The sequence below is a fragment of the Plectropomus leopardus genome, chromosome 15, assembly GCF_026936395.1.
Source record: "Plectropomus leopardus strain MGB_pleo_1.0 chromosome 15, ASM2693639v1, whole genome shotgun sequence".
Taxonomy (NCBI): domain Eukaryota; kingdom Metazoa; phylum Chordata; class Actinopteri; order Perciformes; family Serranidae; genus Plectropomus; species Plectropomus leopardus.
This window is the reverse complement of record NC_142190.1, coordinates 18161680-18181284: the sequence shown is the minus strand read 5'-3', so window position 1 is coordinate 18181284 and position 19605 is coordinate 18161680. Positions and strand designations below refer to the sequence as shown.

The 19605-nt window shown below is 40.7% G+C and overlaps 1 protein-coding gene and 1 long non-coding RNA gene across 4 annotated transcripts in view; one reads left to right on the top strand and one right to left on the bottom strand.

Annotated features, from left to right (window-relative positions):
• Positions 1 to 12865, top strand: part of LOC148187269 (uncharacterized) — a 21505-nt gene extending 8640 nt beyond the window's left edge. The window contains exons 2-3 of the long non-coding RNA XR_015778848.1: positions 4680 to 4743; positions 10928 to 12865. This is a non-coding gene — a long non-coding RNA (uncharacterized LOC148187269). The remainder of the gene's footprint in view (positions 1 to 4679; positions 4744 to 10927) is intronic.
• The window catches only part of fgf13b (fibroblast growth factor 13b), a 26524-nt gene extending 6919 nt beyond the window's left edge, over positions 1 to 19605 (bottom strand). Inside the window, exons 1-4 of one of the 3 annotated variants that reach the window (XM_088088035.1) lie at positions 19321 to 19605; positions 10923 to 11014; positions 5301 to 5411; positions 1113 to 1216 (exon numbers count right to left, since the gene is read on the bottom strand). In XM_088088035.1, the coding sequence (XP_087944161.1) occupies positions 1113 to 1216; positions 5301 to 5411; positions 10923 to 10953 (246 nt within the window). In that variant the 5' untranslated portion in view covers positions 10954 to 11014; positions 19321 to 19605. Of the gene's footprint in view, positions 1 to 1112; positions 1217 to 5300; positions 5412 to 5971; positions 6992 to 10922; positions 11015 to 19320 lie in introns of those variants that run through there. The other 2 variants (XM_042498993.2, XM_042498994.2) reach the window with 2 other exon arrangements.

Below are 19605 nucleotides of genomic sequence, written 5' to 3'. Positions count from 1 at the left end.
TATTGCCATCAGTGTTTTCATCCATCACTTGGTCCGCTGTTTGAGTCATTATCTCAGCCGAGCGGTAGTCTCCGAGAACAAACTGCACCAACTTAGGACAGCTGACATTTGCATTTCCTTATTCCTGCATCTCCATAGCAACCGGCTACTCCCTTGAATACCAACCAGCCCGCTGAGAGAGAGATGGTGCCCAGGATGCCGGGGGAGAGATACAGAAAGAGTGTTCTTCCTCTCTGTCATCCATTAATCTTGTGTGAATTTTAATTAAGTTTTGCGTATGTATGATCTTCAAATAGATTCAGTACAAAGGTGTGTTTTGTGTGTTTAATATCAGGTGGGAAGATGAAACAAGTGATATGAGTGTTATGATTGACGCAGAGCATCCAGGACTGGACATGATGGACCAGATATTGTGGTGGTATACGTGCCTGTACAGGCGTAGCAGCATGGCTGTTATTGCTTTGAGTGTGTGCCTTTTTTTTTCTTTTTCTATTTCCTCTATGTTAGTTTTCATCTTTTGGTCTTGCAGGCTTGCTTAGATTGCTGGAAGTGCGTGTTATTTTTGTTTTTTTGTTATTGCATCTACACCACCCACCATCACCGCTCAAGAGCTGAAGTGGAGCACTTTATGCACCACGCTGCAGCCAACGCTGCCTTCTGACCGGTCCGAGAAAATCCTATGCACAGTGGGGATGTATGTGTAAATGTACCTGGGAAAAAAAAGGCATGGAAACTAATTTCAAGAGCTGTGTGTAAATGGACAAAAAGTAATCTTCCTATCAAAGAATGACTGAAGGGAGATAAACAAAAGGAGGCTGGAGGATGATCTGGAATCAATCCTGTGAAGCCACAATATCAGTGGATAGATAAGAGAGGCTCAGACACTGGATTATAACACCCAGTGGCAGCTGACTCACAAGGCAACACTGTAGTTAAAGTATTGATGTGATGATAGGATGATAATGAGACTGGTCACACTGAGAGCTGCTGCTTCATTACTCAACCTGACCCAAAGAAGAGATTTCAGTCCCTAATGGTCTGTAATGATGATGATGATGATGATGATGATGATGATGATGATGGTCTGCGTCAGTGAGTGCGCGGTGACCTACAGAGGTGTAGAGAAATCCTTCGTTGTTCATTGCCAGATAGAGTTTGGTCTGGACGCCCTGGATGGCCACCACGCGAAGCCCCACCGGGATCAGGTTGAACACAGCTATGGATACACATACACACACACACACGACAAACGCACACGGCAAACAAACGAGCGCTCACACAGTGAACACAGAGGGGAAACGGAGAGAAAAAATCCTCATCAATATCAATGTAGCATCTGGTACAGTGACACCTCCATTTTGCCACAGAGAAGCTATTTTACAAGGTCAGTCAGGCGCTAAGGCCACTGAATTACACTGATGATTTAGCGGCCGGCATTAAGCGTGGGATGAAAAAAGTCAGAATTAGCAAAAGGCACATAGCAGAGCAGGGTTTGGAAAACATTTGGCAGTGCGAGGACATGTTTCATCAGTAATGTCCACAGAGTTACTGCTATTTCTACTATAATAAATGAAAACATTCCTACTGGAGCTTCAACTGAGGATTATTTACACTAACAGCGTGTCTGTCAACATGTTTTCTATTAATCGTTTAGTCTCTGAAATATCAGAAGGTAGCGAGACAGAGATGACTCCTTCAAAAGGCTTGTTTTCTTTGAGCAACACCCAAAGAAATTCAATTTCTAAAGTTTGCATGCAGAGTAATGTTGAGCTATGACAACATTCAGGTTGTGATAACAGCATTTTCCGTATAAATGTTACAAAGTAGACTTTTTTTATTTAGCATTTTCCAATGAATATGTGGGATATAGCGATACTTTTCCGGTTATAGGAGCATTATTTGGACATGTATTCAGTGCAGTCAGAGTATGCGTCTCAGCTGGGGTTTTTACTGCAGTTTGGGACACGTGGCCTCTTGCCAGTTCACAGTCAGCTCTGTGTGTTTTCATTAATACGTTGTACACTAATCAACTTGCCAGCAGTTTGTGAGGCTGGGGTAGAGAAGCATGGCCGTAACAAAAGCCCACATTTTTGGTCAGAATAAGAAACACACCAGCTTTTAAACATTACGAAAGACTTCGATATCAGCAGTTTCTTATTTGAAAATGTTGCATCACTGACCTTTTCAAAAAGGTGGTTGAAAGAATGAAAGAAGAGGCTGCAAAAAAGTCTGCCCCTGACAGAAAACTGAACAAATGCTGGCACACACGACAACCATTCAACTTTTTCATAGTTGACGCGCTAAACAACATGTATTTGGTAAATTGGCCTGTACTTCTATTGCGCCTCTTTAGTCTTCCGAACACTCAAAGCGCTCTCACACGACATGTCATATTGACACGTAGGGATGATGCAAGGTGCCACCTGCTATTCAGTAACCATTCACACACACTCACACACCGCAACTTGGGATTCAGTATCTTGCTCAAGGATGCTTTGACTCTGGCAGTCATGGATCGATCGGCCCATCTTCCGCTCAACCTCCTGAGCCACAGCAGCCCCCATGTTAGTGCACATTAATCGAATAATGCGCAGGTGTATATAAACAGCACTATGAGTGGTATATATTTACTTTCATTATATGTAAACAGCTGAGGAATATTGTCTTAATAATAATGGTATAAGAATAATAAGAATAATGGTAAAAATCTGAATATTCTGTGCAGTTATATAATGATATGAAAACATTCAAGGAGCTGAAATCAGAGCAAGCTATGATTCAAATTATTTTTATCTGTCAACTAATTATTCAGTCATCTAATCTTCTCGGGCATAATAACTACTTTTGTACATGTAAAAAAAAAGAGAATCCGAGACTTATTGGCACTACAAGGTTCAAGGTGCTTTGATAATGGCGCTTCATTTGAGTGTTACAGCGCAATTCATAGACCTAATCTCCTCAAACACTGTTAAGCTGATTTGGTTCCACACTTAATACAATACAGTGAATACATTCTAATTTAAGGGTATGTCCATGTGTAACAGCTGAACAGAAAGCATCTACGGTGGCAACAAAATGAGTATAGATTTAAAGCTGCATCATATTGGCCTACACATTTTTTTGGGTGCACTGAAACATCACAACGTTGATACTATTGTTGTTTTCTCTGCTCGTGTGCATTCAGCAGGCGCAAGCAAACCCATTATTTATATGTTTCTACAGTAAAAGCTCTGTAGCAGCGACATAATTATTCCAGGCAATTTGATGAGCCAGGCCCTCGTTTAATTACACTCATTTAGCCAACTATGTTTTTTTTTGATAATGACTGCGGTTATATGGAGATGTGGATTACATAGATTATCCATTGAAACTCGGTCACGGTCCACTAATTTCACGTGGGCGGGCGTTTACATGATATACACGCCATGTAATCATGTAATTAAAGAGCACGCTTCCTTTGTGGTGGCGTCGCTCTCTTTGTACACACAACAGTTGGTGGCCTGAGAAGTAACAGCAGATTAATGCTTGGCGCTGGCAGCACCAGCCGCGCGCGAGGAGAGTGATTGCCGTCTGAACCACAACTACAGGATTGAATTAGCCGTATCAATCACACGTTGTTGTGGCCTGTGTGAGTGAGATTGAGCAAACGAGAGAGAAAGATCTGTTCACTGTATCAGTCCAACCTGGTATCTTTTGCAGTGTGTGCATCCTGTGGATTTGTGATCGATTTCTTTAAGCAGAAAACATATAACACGAATGGACTGCCACGATACCATCTGACATTTGGAGGAAAAGCGGCCACCGGTTTCCTAATTAAATGAACACTTGACATGTTGCTGAGTAACTGTCTGAGATTAAATTCCCACATCAGACACTGAATCCACTGAATGAAGTTTATCATTAAATTGGATTTCAACTGGTTTTGGATGATAACACCAAAGTGGGTGTATGGGAATTGAACAAATTTAGATATTGCTAGAAACTGATCCTCTGATATGTGCTATTCTTTGGTACCTTGAAGTAATATTTCATATTAAGATAAAAAGAAAGTGTGGTTTCTCTTGTCTGCACAGTTATGTTTATTCATTTCTAATCCTCCTTTATCATGTAAGTGAAGCACACAAACTACATTAAGCCTACATGTGATTCAACCTGCGCCGTCACTCATCAATTTATGTCATTATAACAGGATAGAAAAACAGTTTTAACATGCATTTACATTTGTGATTGTTTCCAGTGTTGCAGTAGTCTGACTCAAATGACTGTGTGTATAAGCCTTTCATTGTCTTCCTATTTTAGATGGAAATCTCCGCACCTTCTGTCATCTGCATGTTACTGTTTTCAAAATCCACTGTTGCAACGTAACACTGGTCTTGCAAAGCCGAATCTATCTCCACACTTGTTTTAACGCTATACATGAAACAAGAACAACAATCCCGGAGTAAGCAACCTACACACTAAAACATCCTTTAATGCTTTATGTGGTGTTTTCTTTTGCGGGGATTAAGCCATATTGATGTCAGGGCTCGCTCGTTTCCCCACCAAAATAAAATTTCCTCCCAAAACTACTTTGCGAGAGCATCAACCTTTGCTGCATCTTGTTCGCAGCACTGTTCAAGACAATTGTGAATGGTTTAAAAAAATACAAATTACCCGTGGTGTTTTTTTTTCTTGTGCAGAATTATGATGGGTGAAGCCAGACCTTTCTCCAGCGCTGGCAGAGCAGTGAAACAAAATGTGGAGGTAGGTCCAGCTTTGAGAATAGTATTACAACAACACACATTCAACAGCATCACATTTCTAACGATTAAAGCTGATTTTAGAGCTGAAATGAGGAGCCGATTAATCAATATGTTGATCGATTGACAGATTTATCTGCAATAGTAACAATAGCAATAGATTCTCACTTTCATAAGCAAGAATACATTTGCTGACTCCAGCTTCTCAGATTTAATTTATTTATCTTTATTTAGATTTGAAAAACATTGAGGGTGAGCCCTCATTTACAATGATGCAATACATAGATGCACTTATTTGTCATATATAATAGTAATTGAATACCTTTGGGGTTTTAGACTGTTGGTCGATAAAACGAGCATTTTAAACATGTCAACTTGGCGTATAGCCCAAACAATCAATTGGATGAAAGTTATTGGCAGATAATTTTAGAGTGAAAATAATCATTAGCTGAAGCCCAAAGAAAACAATAGCACAAATAAAATAGAGGGCAAATAAAGAAAACTGGCAGAATTTGGATGGTCAGTATTTTCCGTATGTCCAAAGGCAAGACTTGGACTCACCATAGGTGCTGTCTTCATCCTTGGTTCCATCAATGGTGCCATCAGGCTGCATCTGCAGCTGGAAGCCCTGGCGACTGGAAAGCCTGGTCACAATGCCCTTTAACTGGGGCTCTGAGGAGAGGAGGAGGAGACACATTAACGGCATTCACTCCTTATCACTGTTTCGTCTTCATTTGTATCAAATCCAGAAGTCACCAAGAAGCTGGAAGTATCAGAGGAGGAGAAGCTGTTTCTATTTCAAGTCACTGGGCCTTGAGGGCCTTGAGGGCCCAGTGACGATCCCTGACCCCCATGCATTGTGTCGCACATATAAATCAAACAATACTGGCAGATGTAACATGATAACAGAAGTATCTCCATCAGCTGTCATCACTGCTACAACACTTGGCTGTGGGACAACACAAAGTTATTCACATGTGATGTTTGTGGTGTCATGCAACAGGATTAAGTCCTGAGCCACTGCCAGGAGGAGACTATCCAGAGTGTGATGAATGATGAAGTGATGAAGGACCAGCCTCAGTGATGAGAGAAAATGGTGTTGGTTGGTGTTGGTGATGATGGTAATGCCGCTGCTGCTGCTGCTGCTGCTGCTGCTGCTGCTGCTGGTAAAGATGGTTGAGGTGTTGGTGCAGCCCGTGGCTTTCCCACTTCTCTCTCCTGCACTCTCAGACCTGGTGGTCGCCTTCTCTTCCGTTTCTTCCTCGATCCAAACAATTTGACACGCGAGAACACGTTGAGCTTGCTGGGCTTCTCGTTTGTGCCTTTGCTGTTGCTCGGGCTGCCGCTGCCGCGGCAGGCATTCGCCTTCTCCCGCTCCCGCGCCTGCCGCTTCTGGCGGATCAGGGAGCTCGCGATAGCCGCTGCCCGGGACATGTTCCCCAGGTAGAGTGAAACAAGACTGTGCGTCCCGGTTGAGAGGGATGGTGGGTGCTCGCGGATAACGCGTTTGGGGGTGTGTGGGGTGCGGGGAGGGGGTCTACACCACCCACGGCTCAGTTCGCATCGCACACCGGCCGCTGCAGCCTCGCAGATATCCGTGCTTTAAAAAGCGTACAGAATACTCCATCGGTGCGTCCGGGCGCTTCATGTGGAAGTAGCTCATCAAATCCAGTAATCTGCCAGTGAGTGAGCGTTAACGACGCCGCCTCACGCCCCCCCCTCCCCCCGAGGGGTCCGAGTGGCAAAAACTGTCTGATTCCCCCTCAGGTGATTCTTCTGGCTGTCCCGAGAGAGCGCGCAGGGAGGAAAGGAAGTGCGCGAGGATCCAGTCCGGGTCCAAGTGGCGAATCAACAGCTTATAAACTGGTGCGAACGACACCGGGGGTTGTTGATGATCACTGCAGCTGCTTCCTCCTCTTCTGCTGCTGCTGCTGCTGCTGCTGCTGCTGATGCTCTGCACCGCTCCCCCGGCGATGCTCCGCTCCTTGACGCTGTCCGTGACAGAAATGCAGCAACCGGAATGTTTGTCAATGAAACAGCTCGGGGCTGGCTCTGTGGGGAAGGGATCATGATGCAGCCGTGCCGTTCATAAAACTGCTGCAGCCCTGCCCGCCCCGAGGAAGAAGAACGAGGAGGGTGGGGGTGTATGTGTGCGTGCGTGCATGCGTGTATGTGCGTGTGTGTGGAAGGGATCGGATGGCGTTGGGGTGTGATAAGGGGCATTCGGCCATCTCTTTCTTATAGGGCACCTGTAGCCCTGGACCCCACGTGGCATGATATTTACATGTTCACTGAATACTGATGTGTGATAGGCAGGGAGATGGAGATAGGGGAGAGGGAGGGGAGGCTGGGGGTTGGGGGCCGTGTGTGTGTGTGTGTGTGTGTGTGTGTGTGTGTGTCGGGGGGTGATATAGAGGAGGCGGAGTGAGAAAAAATAAACAGTAAAATAGGAGGGAGAGGGGCAGACAGACAGGTGAATTAATGAGAGGAGGAATAATGGAAAAGGGGGGCAGCAGGGAGAAAATGAGATATTGAGTGTGAGTGAGTGAGGGAGGGAGGGAGAAGCTTGGTGAAAATGCACAACCTACAAATGGACTGGGAAAAGGGAAAGATGAATGAGGAACAAAAATGGAGAGGCAAGAGTGAGAAAAATATTGTGAGTGTGGGAGAGGGCTGGAGAAAGAAGAGAGGAGATATGCGGAGGCATGGAGAAATAAAGTACAACACCAGGAGTAGAGATACATGAAGTGAAGGGACAATAATGGGAGAGAGAGAGAGACCTGGTGAGTGTGAGAGAGAGAGAACGTGGAGAAAGGAGGGGCTCTCATCTTATTTTGGTGCAGAGGTTCACCACTGCTGAAAGGCTGCAGCGTGCAAGAAGGAGGTGAACAACGGAGACAGCACTTCAGTCCGGATGTGTCGTTTTCTAGATGTACCCCCCTCTTCTGCATTCGCACCAGAGCAGATGCACACATACAGCAGCAGCCATCAGCCAATTCGTGCATGTCGACTGGCCGCAGGCAAAGCCCCCGCAGGAAAACAGATGCACAGCTGTCAGGGAGCAGATACAGCTGCAACGGCGCATGGCAACTGCAACTCCCAACTGGTTTCAAGGAAGACGGGGCGGCGGACAAAGGGTCGACAGACTCCCCAGCTGAGGTCGACCTGTGGCACCTGGCGCCGAGCAGCAGGCAGAGCTAGCGCATGTCATTCACCAGTGGAAAAGGTTGTGAAAATCGATGGCTGGAGGGCTGGAGGATGTGGTGAGCAGTAAATTACATGACTGAGGGGGAGGAAACTGTAGCCAGAGGGTGGAGGAGGAAGTGATGGACCATGGACAGAAACTGGGGTCAGGTCCTGGTCACTGAAGTGGAGTCTTTAGCCTGTCCTTGACTGAAGGAGTTGCAGTCACACCTCCAGGCTAGGTAAGAGTAATACCTTTGTAAATGCAGGGTGAAGTCAGTGAAAGTGGGACATCAGGTAAAATGGGACATATAAGATTTTGGGCTCTTAAATATTCGCAGCCAGTCAATAAACATGTCACTGTATTGTTATTAGAAATTTGATTTGCACGAAAGAATCATTTTTATTGATCTGATCAGTTTGGGCACACCAAAAATTCAAAAATCCACGGAACTTCCAAGGAAAGCTATGTGGCATGCCGATTTTCTCATTTTTGTAATAAGAGTACAGCAGCGAAAATAATAAGGGCATAACCCAAAAATGGTTGTAGGATTTCACAAAATATTAATTGTTTTACTTTAAATCAAAATTATTTTCACAGCAAACTTTACTTTTTATGAAAATGGACTTTAAATGAGTTCTTAATGCATTCAAGTTAGAAAAAAAAAAAAAAAAAGTAAAATTTTGACATTTTTCTGCAGTGGAAACAGCATGTTTTAGGCCATAAAATTCTGACTTACTTGATTGTGTGCCACCCTGTAATATTAAAGACATTTTTATTATTTTTGTCACTTAAAAAACATTAAATGCTGTGAGTCCATCTCTGCCACAGTAATTAAGAATTAGCCACAATTGTTTCTAACATGCCTGTACACAAACATGTCCGTTATAGACAATGTGTCGCCAAGGAAACAGACATCAAACGAGCGGGGAATGCATAGCAGAAAAGCTGGACAATCTTTTTTAATTAAATAGCCACAGGTTACATTAATGATTTAATTAACTAATTACTGAACTGGTAAATTAACTACTTAAAAAAACAAACATGATTGTCCCTTTTTTCCTTCTCAGCTGTCCCATTTTATCTGAGCTTGTCATCAGAGTGAGGTAGGGTCACTCATGTGTTTGATGGTCCAAATTTTCTAAATTATTCTACTTAACAACATATAGAAGAGAACCATAAGTTATAAAAGTAGCATGCAGAGTTTTAAGTGGTTTTCTTAGTAATCCACCAAAAAGTGTCCCATGTTACCCAACTTAACCCTCAAGCTCTGCCCACATGCCATGCAGTTTCTGAGGCAACACTTTATGCCTTGAAAAAGATTTCATAACTAATCTGTGATGTCATGTAAAACATCAAAAATATGAAAGCGTACAACCACTGTAATGAAATGACTGAGAGCTGGGCTTTTCATCTTTCATTTATGAGCTCCTTGCTTTTAAAGCCACGTGCCCCTAAAAGCAAAAGCCACACAAACAAGAGGTAACAAAATGTAACAATGCAGGCTGCAGGGCAAACAAACTGGAAACAAGGTGACTCTGAGGAACGCAAACACCACCAGCTCTCAACCTTTAGCATTAAATCAACTAAATGATTTAAAATGTTGCAGAAAACACATAAATCAATACACAAATCAATGGAAACAAATCAGCAGCCGGGGAAAACAACAACAACAACAAAAAAAAAACAGAGGGAAGAATTAGAAACTGATTTGTTTCCAGGATTTAAAGAATAGCCCAGTTAAATAAGTGGATGCAATAAATTAATTACGGAATAAACACCTTCAAGTTTACACTGTTTCATCTGTAGAAACGAATGAAAACAAGGGATTTAAAGTATTATTAAGAGCTCTTAAATCTAAGCCTTTCCTGTGGTTAAAAGCGTGTGAACTTCCATAAGGTTTGGATGGAGCGCTGTAGCGCCACCTACAGACTATACAATTTGACAAAAAGAGGATAGAGGAGAAAACTACGGCAAATATCCAGAGAAGAGGAGCTCTGATGTTTGTGATCGTCTAACCATTAATGCCAGTTAGAGTATGATCGGAAATCCAGCAGCACGCGGCAATATTCATCACAGTACCAACACTTTGCAACAAGCCGCCGAGGCCTAGAAGGCAGACCATCAAAAGGAGAAGTTAAAAAAAGTTAGGTTCAGGTAAAAATATGTATTTGCGGTCAATCTTATTTCGATATTCTTTGTAAGAAGCCGTCGCGCGGGCCGACACGGATTTTAACAAATTGATTAGTGCAAAGAGCAGAGACTTTTGATTCGGGGTCTGAGGGTTGGTGTGAACTCAAGTTAAGCAAATTTAACATATTTTTTTTTAATCAGCGCTTCCAAAACCAGACGTGAAGTTTGTGTTTTAGGGTCTGTCACATTTTAAAGGTTGAAATCTGCCCTGTGAGCGCGCATCGAGGACACCCATAGCACTTCTGGAACTCAGTTCCTGAAATGCTTTAAAGACGAATTTAGTCTCATACAGCAGAACCATATTTAGAGCCTGAATTACAGTGCTATGCATTATGAATGCATGTAAATGAGTGTATGCATCTAATAAAAGAAGTTTGGTCGGAGCAGTGTCTCTGCAGAAGGGCGCGCCCGGCGCAGCCTTCAGCACCACAGACAGCGCTGCAAGTTTCAGTTCACATAAAAACACCTTTTATTTAGTTTATACTGAAACGATCGCTTTAATTCGAAGACAGCTTTCTATAAATGGACATTTAATACTTTGAGAACATGTCAAGTTTGAAAACGAATTGTATCTGTTACACCAACAAAAACATAAAGTCAGTATTTTAGAAAACGTCCTTTAGAGGCTTATAACTTTCATAGTAGCCTATTTAACTTGATGTTTCGGCTTCTCCCCTTTAACAGTCTATTTCCAACGCATACACAGAGTGCTAAGTTGATCCAATATTCATAAATTTTCTTTTAATAATGTCGTACTATAGGAAGGCTCAAATCTCGTTATTTTACTCCGTTTCTCCCGGTCCTACCTGAGGTCGATCGGCGGAGAGGGAAACTCATGCTGCGCCCGTGGAGCTCCGGAGCCTTGTGCTCATGGCTTTTCGCACTTCCTGTTGTGCTCCTGTCCCGACGAAAAGAGGAGGAATTACTGAAGTTCAAAACGGAGAATTCTCCACGGCATTGGATCCATTAAGGCCGCGCACATGGCGTTGACGGGAGATCATTACAGAACATTAGAGGCCATTAAGCCGTTGGAACCGGTCATTAATGATTCATCTCAAGGCCCCGCTGATCTGGCACAATAACAGAGAGAGGGAGCCAGCAGGCCGGTCCCAAATCCAAGGATCTATCGAGGGAGCATGGCGTGTGTGCGCGCGCACGTGTGTGTTAGTATTTGTATGTGTGAGTATTACTGTACTACTCCTAAGAACTCTGTTCTCCTCTGATTAAGCCCTCTCTGCATGTAAATACAAACTATATTCAAAAACCTAAACGTACAGTGACAGCCATGTTTATCCTCACCACATTGAAAACTTTTAGAACAAATTTTACTATTTCTCTCAATTATGAGATTTTTTTTAACTGCAGTGTCTATATATTGCCCCTTGCTGACTTTAAAACTGAGTTAAGAAATGCCAATGAGGATTATATTTACAAAATAATCTTTGATCATGTTCTTGGTTCATTGCTTAGTCCATAAAGTTGTTGAAAAATGCCTCACAATTTCTTTAAGTCCCAGATCCCAAACCTTTCAGATACCAAATGTTTCATGCTTAATTTGGGGTAAATATAAAGAAAATGATGCACTTGATAGCTCCACTTTTTCCACATGATAGAATGGTTCAACCATAAAAAGCATAGGGGTTTTGGGTTTGAATATTCCACTCAATCTAAAAATTTTGAAGCTTCAACGAAGAGCTGAACCAGATGGTACAGATAATAAAAGATGCTTTTGCATTGGAATACGATGATTCAAACAAGTGGTTCTCAACCCTTTTTTTTGTCAAGGACCCACAAATTCATGCACATTAGGTTTTGCCAAGTTTTTAGTAAACTAATTCGATCACAAAAAAATGTCATCCATGCATTTGCAATGCCCGCTGAAGGGTTTAAACAACCTTAAAACTCAAAAGGGGAAAACTGCATTTTAAGGCTCTAATTATAAACAACACACATGTGACACTTTAAAAATTAAAAATAACTAGCTAAATGTCATTAATTTAACATATTTTTAAAATAGAGACAAACTCAAACAGCATGCACAAACATACACAAAAACACACACACCTAATGCACTACATCTCTCAGTGGTTCTGTGGGTTATCTTCATAGTAACCACACTCAGAGCAATGCTGTCAGTTCAGGATTACGCACACAGTCTACACAGCCAACCATAACACTATATTATCAGGCCCATTACATTGCTGTGCTCTTACGGTGCTTCCTGTGATGCAGTCTGTTAAAACACAACAGCGTCCATATCGCTGAGATGATACACAGAGTATTACAGGCTGCAGAGTGTCTGTTGCTGCATATGCTGCAGTACAGGAGCCTATAAAACCCACTGAAGGCAGCGAAGCAGGATGTTGCAGGACAACATGCACACTCAGCAACTTGAAAAGTAAAGCTAATAGAAAGATACATCAAAGTTATCTGAGAAACAAGATATCTGAAACAAATCTGCCTCTGATTTTCCAAATCTCTGTGAGGCTACAAAAAGCAGTCTTTTCAGGGAAACAATTTTATTGTTGGTCATGCCCACATAATTTCATCATGCCATGGCTTTCTGTGATGAAGAAATAACTATTAAATCAAGCAAATTGATCAACGGGGTCACTGTGTGCCTGTGGTCAGATTCCTTTTCTCGCTCCCTTTCCTCCATTTTTCTCAACTGAACTGAAATACTATTCCAGCTTTGAATAAACACGTAATGCCTCCCAGAATAGCTTTGTAGCCTTGGCTTGAAATAGAAAACCACAAAAATGGCAGCAGGTACGTTTTGGCAAAGGTTCCTAACCCAACAGCCTGGGCAAGCAGCCAGTATCCAATCACCGTCTATTCTAGTCTATAAAAAAAATAAATAAAAAAAACTCGATTGACTTTCCCATCAGATTTTGGAAAGCCTCAGCTGTCAGTCACTACTAGTGATTCACATTACTAGCCACTAGGTGGTGCCATATTATCATATTACAGAAAAGTAGAAGTGTATGTGTGTGTGTATGTATGTTGTGTGTGTGTGTGTGTGTGTGTGTGTGTGTGTGTGTGTGTGTGTGTGTGTGTGTGTGTGTGTGTGTAAAATGCACAGTCTGCATCCCTTGATATCTGAAAACACTATCCGTAACTATCTTATTTAAGGGCCTGATCACTGCCACACTACTACTACTACTGCAAGTACTGTCACTTATAATAATAGTAATAATAATACTAATAATGCACTTTTTATCCATTTTGAGAGATTTAATGGCTGACTACTGACCAACAGAAACTTTATATATACATATATATGTATATATATGTGCGTGTGTGTGTGTGTGTATGTATATGTATGTATATATGTGTGTGTGTGTGTGTATATATATATATATATATATGTGTGTGTGTGTGTGTGTGTGTGTGTGTGTGTGTATGTATGTATGCATATATGTGTGTGTGTGTGCATATATATATATGTATATATATGTGTGTGTGTGTGTGTGTGTATATATATGTATATATATTGAAAACGCCTTCACATCCTTGTCGCATTTTAATGTAGACTCTCAAATTTCCCAGTTTATGACACCCATCATCCACTAAGGACCAAATGAGGACTAGTTTGTCTATGCCATGGAATGTCTCACATTACATACTCCCAAATTAGTCATTTTGCCCTCCTCACGACTAATAAGCCAACAAATGAGAAAATTTGAAGGTAATAATTTAAGTTGTGGACAAAAAGTAATATGAATTTGTTGGTGCAAAAAAGGAAGTTTTCCCTGTCAGTGATATGCTATAATGGAAAACATTATTGTTTCATTATCTAAATAGAATTTTAAAATAAATCATTAATGTGGGGTTGAAAACATGTTGAGCTCTGTTACGCTGTATAAATTGGGTGCAGGAATGAGTCCTAAACTCTGGATATGAGTTAGCATTTTAGCACTCACGGTTACTTTGTCTCAGAGTCAATGGGTGTTTTGGTTAGTAGCCTGAAATCAGGTCTGTGGTTAACAGAAGCTTTTATGTTTTTTCTATAACATAAAATACATTAAAAAAACACAGCACTTTTACATTATACACATTACATTACATTTTACATTACATTTTGAAGCTTTTATGTGTCTTTAAAAAGGTGGTTGCTAACAAGTGGTTAAATGAGACGACAGGTTGACAGGAACTTTAAACATCATCAGATCAAACACTTAATGTTAGCTTTTTACTTCTGGCCATTGCATTAAGCTTCAAAAACCGTAAAAGTGGTGTTTGTGTTTTGTTTTTTTTTTTCCCTAAGGTTGTCTGCATTTGACGATCCAGGATCTTGGTTTTTATGCTTTTTTCTGCCTCACCAAAGACCACCTGTCACACCAGCCTTCAGAACCAAGCAGCACTTCCTTCAACCTCTGTAACCCAAAATGTGTGAGTATTATAAATGTTTGTTTGCCACAAAGCATATTTTCTGCAGTGATTCAAAGTCCAATGGAAAAATGCCATTGGACTTTGACATGGGATAAAGGGTGATGTTAACTTCTAGGGTTGGCCTTCAAAAAATCACATCCCTGCAGCACATTTGCTTTGAGCCAAATGCTAAGATCAGCATGCTAACATGCTCACAAGTGCAATTTTAACACGCAGAAGTTAAAAGTTTGATGTGTTAGCACGTTAACGTTTGCTGAGCACAGAGTACAGTTGAGACTGATGGGACTGCTGTTAGCTTTGCAGATATTTGGTCATAAACACAAGATGCCAAAACAAATTGAAACTTTGACCGATGGTGCTGTGATCACCAAAGCTGTTACCTTACCTGTCAGTGCTTGTAGTGCATTATTTCAGCACTAAATGCTGACATCACGTCATCAGTGAAAAGTCAGATGAGGTTTAATGATCTATTGGATGGGCCTTAATTGCTGTGCAATGTTGACCTCTGCCGCCATATCGTTGGGTCACAATCAGGGTTAATTAACAATGTGAATCCTCTCCTGCTACTTATTTGTGTGTCTGCATGCAGACACACACACACACACACACACACACACACACACACACACACACACACTGACACACACATACGCACGCATAGGCATAAGTAGTTTTAATCCACATTTATAAGACTAATCTCTTTAAGAACAAGATGTTAATGAGTTCTTGTTCTACCCAAACTTAATCCTTAATGGCACTATTATTATATAAAGACCAGCACAAGGTGACATATAACGCTGCATGTGTTCCCCCTGAGGGGGGGTGAGTCACTGTTGGAGATATTTTAATCAAAAAGTTCATCAGACATAATGTATTTCTGCGATCATAAGAGCAAACATTGCTGATATATTCTCACTCTTTGTTGTGCTGCTTAAAGCTGCAGCATTCAGTGATGCGGCCTCAGTAAGCATTGTTTTGACTTTGTTTTGTTTAACCCTTTGAAACCTGGATCAACATAACTTTTCTCGTGCTGCTTTCAGATGCCTTTCACAAGTGTTTAAAACTTTGAACCCTGATCAAATTGGTGCGATTTCTTTTAAATACATGCAGGAAAAAAGCAAAGAACAACTTGGTAAGAAATGTTCAACAAATTGCAAAAAAGTTAGTGGATTTAGATTTTTTTTAAAAGCTACAGGGAAAAGTGTCTAAAAAAGGCTGGGAAAATGTTCATAATTACTTATTTAAAATTATGTTACAAAATGTATATATAGCACTTTTTTCAGGTAATTTGTGTTTTTTTAATTACTTTTTTCTTCCTGTTTCCTATTCTTCTTCTTTTATTTTTTTTTTTTAACCAATATTATGTTATTATTACATTAATGTTCAGGTATTTTTCTTGTACTTTTTAATAATTTCTTGCTTATTTTTGAGTAATTTCTTCATTTTTTGCTCATCAAATTCTTCCCATGTTTTTTGGAAGAAATAAAGCCAATTTGCTCTGGTTTCAAAGGGTTAAGCCTTTGGACTGTGAGCAAATCGGTTTGATTTTTTTTTTCTTCAAAAACATATTGAAAAGGTGGAATTTGGCAAGAAAGGTCCTGCAAACAGAAATTAATAGGTTTATAAAATTATGAAAAATCAATTATGAAAAACATCCAGAAAAAATATATTTATAATTATCATCATTATATATTGAAATTATTTCATAGAATTTTTTTTTTTTTTTTTTACTTATTATTTACTTCCTTGTTGTTGTTGTTGTTGTTTTTAACTTTTCTTTTTACTTTCTTTTTCATTTGTTTGGGCTAATTTTTGGGTAATTTTCTTAGCTTTTTACTGATTTTTGGGTCATTTCTTTTCAAGTTGCTCATGCCTTCTTTCCATGTTTTTGAAAGAAAAAAACTCAGGTTTCAGAGGGTCAAATTCAAAGTCAAAATTTATTCCAGTCATATGGGAGTGATGCTCCTTTGGCTTAAGCTCATGATACACTGAGCAAAACATACACCTGTACAAGGTATTGAAATGCACTTGCACTTGAACAAATTCTTAAAATGTTCAGTTTTATTAATAGTACTATGGCATGTGGTGAAGTTGTACTTGGCAGCATTATAGTAAGGCTTTAATATTTGGTGTCATAAAGGAAGGATTTATTACAGGATTGTTGTATTGGAATCCATTCCAGTGTACAGGGTTATTATTGTTCTGGTTTCTTAGTGGATATCGTCTTATAAATCACCCCTTCTTGTTTATTGGCTTGCTTTTATTGCTTTTTCTGTTTATTGATGCGTTTGCCTTGTATCCTCTTAAAGGTGCTTTATGGGTAAAGGTTGCCATAAATAAGGTTTATTACTATTCTGCCAGCAGCTGTTTGTTTCAGCTGAACATAGCGAAACTCTACTGGTTCAGTGCAGTTTAACTGTGACATCCAGCCCTCTGTCAGATTCAGGAGCATATCAATACTTGTGTCCCTCCACCATTAGACCTGTCAAAGAGCGATACAGTAAAAGAAAGCACAATTTCACTGACTGGGTTGCACTGGCGAGGTCCTCCATGATGCCAGAACAGCTGCCGGTATGCACATTTGTGGCTTTATGTTGTGTCTTTACAACTAATTTTTCACACTTCTGCAAACTATCATCATTGTCAAATCTCAATCATTATTATTATTATTATTATTATTATTATTATTATTATTATTATTATTATTATTATTAAACATCAGAAGGATGATCAGTGATTTATTCATAGCCCTCATGTTCAAATTGACTTTACAAAGTGCTTAATGACAATAAAAATAAATGATCACTAACAGGGAGATAAATGTAGCCTAAATAAAAATGATAAGATTAATCACCTAGTGACCCCCACCAACAACCTCATGCCCCTGGTACATTTGTTGTAAATTGCTGATCAATATCACGGCTGGTGTAATCCTATTTCAAAATGGTCCCTAGTTGTTTCTCTTTTTTCGATTGTTGAGTTGTAATTTGCTTAATTTTCTGTGATAATACTCTAAGCACTCGACAATTGAAAAGATTTTGAAAATTAAGACTGGTTGTTTTGCAAATGAAGGGCTGATAATTGCCCCTCTTCTGTTAAAAAGCAGCGCATGGCCTTGCCCCATATATGACCCTGGTACTTAGTATACTTTGGTCCTTATGAGGGATAAACCCTTTTTTAAAACAGTTATTGTGTAGGTGAGATCTGTCTACACAGAAATAGTTCATTTTTATCTGTGGCAAAAAACAACCATTAAATAAGGTCTTTCCGCAAACTCTACCCCGCTTCTCAGAAACACAACTACAAACAGGAACATTCTCTCCTTCTTAGCTGTTCGTTCACAAATTGTGTCAAGAGTCTTACTCTTGTTTGCTGATGTGTCATCTACATGATTAATCACCATGTTACGTCCTATGGGGACTCGTATTGATCTTTAACTGCAGATACTGTAGCCCGTTTAATGCTGCTTCTTCAAGGTGGGAATTTTATGCCAAGTTGCTGTTCTGTATAAAAGGAACAATAACGGAACGGGTGGACACAGTTGTCTCTCCTTTAAGCTGGCAGCGGAGGTATTAACAGCACCAAAACAACCTCTACGTAAGCAGGACAGCCGGCAAGACAGAACTATGAACAGGAATGATGTGATGTTTTGACAATTATGTGCGCCGCCCAGCGCCAGGAGATTTAAAAAGTAGCTGGTAGCTGTTCGCAGCTAAAATACAGAAGAAGAGCAGCAGCTGAAAATGTCTGCAAACTGAGAAAACAATGAGATTCAGGAGCTCCTTTACCCCTGAGCAAAGCAAATGATTGTTATTGTCATGCTATGCCATTGGGATTGTTTAGAAAGCGCTGCCCGCATGTCACACTAGAGGCTGACGGTTTTGTGTGACATGTCACGCCTCTTTTGCTTTTGCGATGCCAGCATGCTATCCAAAATCACGCACTTAAGTGGCATAATTGTTTGCTTCTGTGTAAAAATGCAAAGGCAGCATAAATTTGTATCGTTCTGATGCATACTGTAGAATATGTCAATGTGTTTGTGCTTAGTCGGCTAAACCCAGCTCAAAAGGACTTCAAACTCACTCTATAAATGCCTGTTTATCATGTTTGAAGCTTATTTTATGTTCCTCTAATTCATATATGGACCTCATCTCATCGCACATTCATAAATGTAATCCCTGCACGCTCCATCTCCAGTGTTTTTTTTTTTTTTTTATGAATGGATGTTGGTCTTGTGCATAGATTACGCGGGCAACTCCCTTTTTTGTCTCCATGGCAATGATAGTTTCCCAGTTTCCATTGCGGTGTCTCTCGCGCGTCGATTTTATTGCTGTCCAGAGAGGAGAAAATGAATTCGTGTGTGCGCGCGCCGTTGAAATTACATCTGAGACCCGGGAAGCCTTCTGTGGGGGGAAAAGCCTATGTCAGTGATTTTATAATATGGGCATATATTGCCTGTTTCATCTGCTGCACAGTGCAGTCTAACACTATGCATGGTTTATGCCCCCCCCTTTTTTTTTGTAATTGAGCTGTAAACCCAAAGACCAGTACGGAGAAAACCTTTTTACATCAGTTATTATAACCATTTAGAAATGTAATTCACTTTTCTGGAGGCTACATCTTGAAACTGTCCAACGATATTTTGAAGTAGTCCACTTCATGTGCCCTGGGTTCTGAATTATGGGGACAAAAAAGTGGCCAGCATGCTGATCTCATCGCAAAACCTGCTGTTTCCTCTTTTGTTCTCACACTAAATAAAGACAAAACGCGTACATCGCTCCTTGTATCTGACTCGGGTTCATCATCACTCACCTTTGGCGGCATGGTCTTTATCCTCTTTGCTTTTCGTTTTTCCGCTCATGGAGCACCGCCTCCGCTGTTGCTGCTGCTGGTTCTTGAATCAAACTTCAGGTGAAAGATGCAGGATCTCTGTTTCACTTTTTCAACCTCATTAGTATTTTTCCGTCCAAACGCGCCCAGCAGACAGTCCAACTCTCAGCGTCCCTCTCTGCCTCTCTCCCTCTCCTCAGCCCGACTCTATCTGATGACCCGTTGCGCTTTTACGCTCCACAATCCAGCAGGAGCGCTCCCAAACGT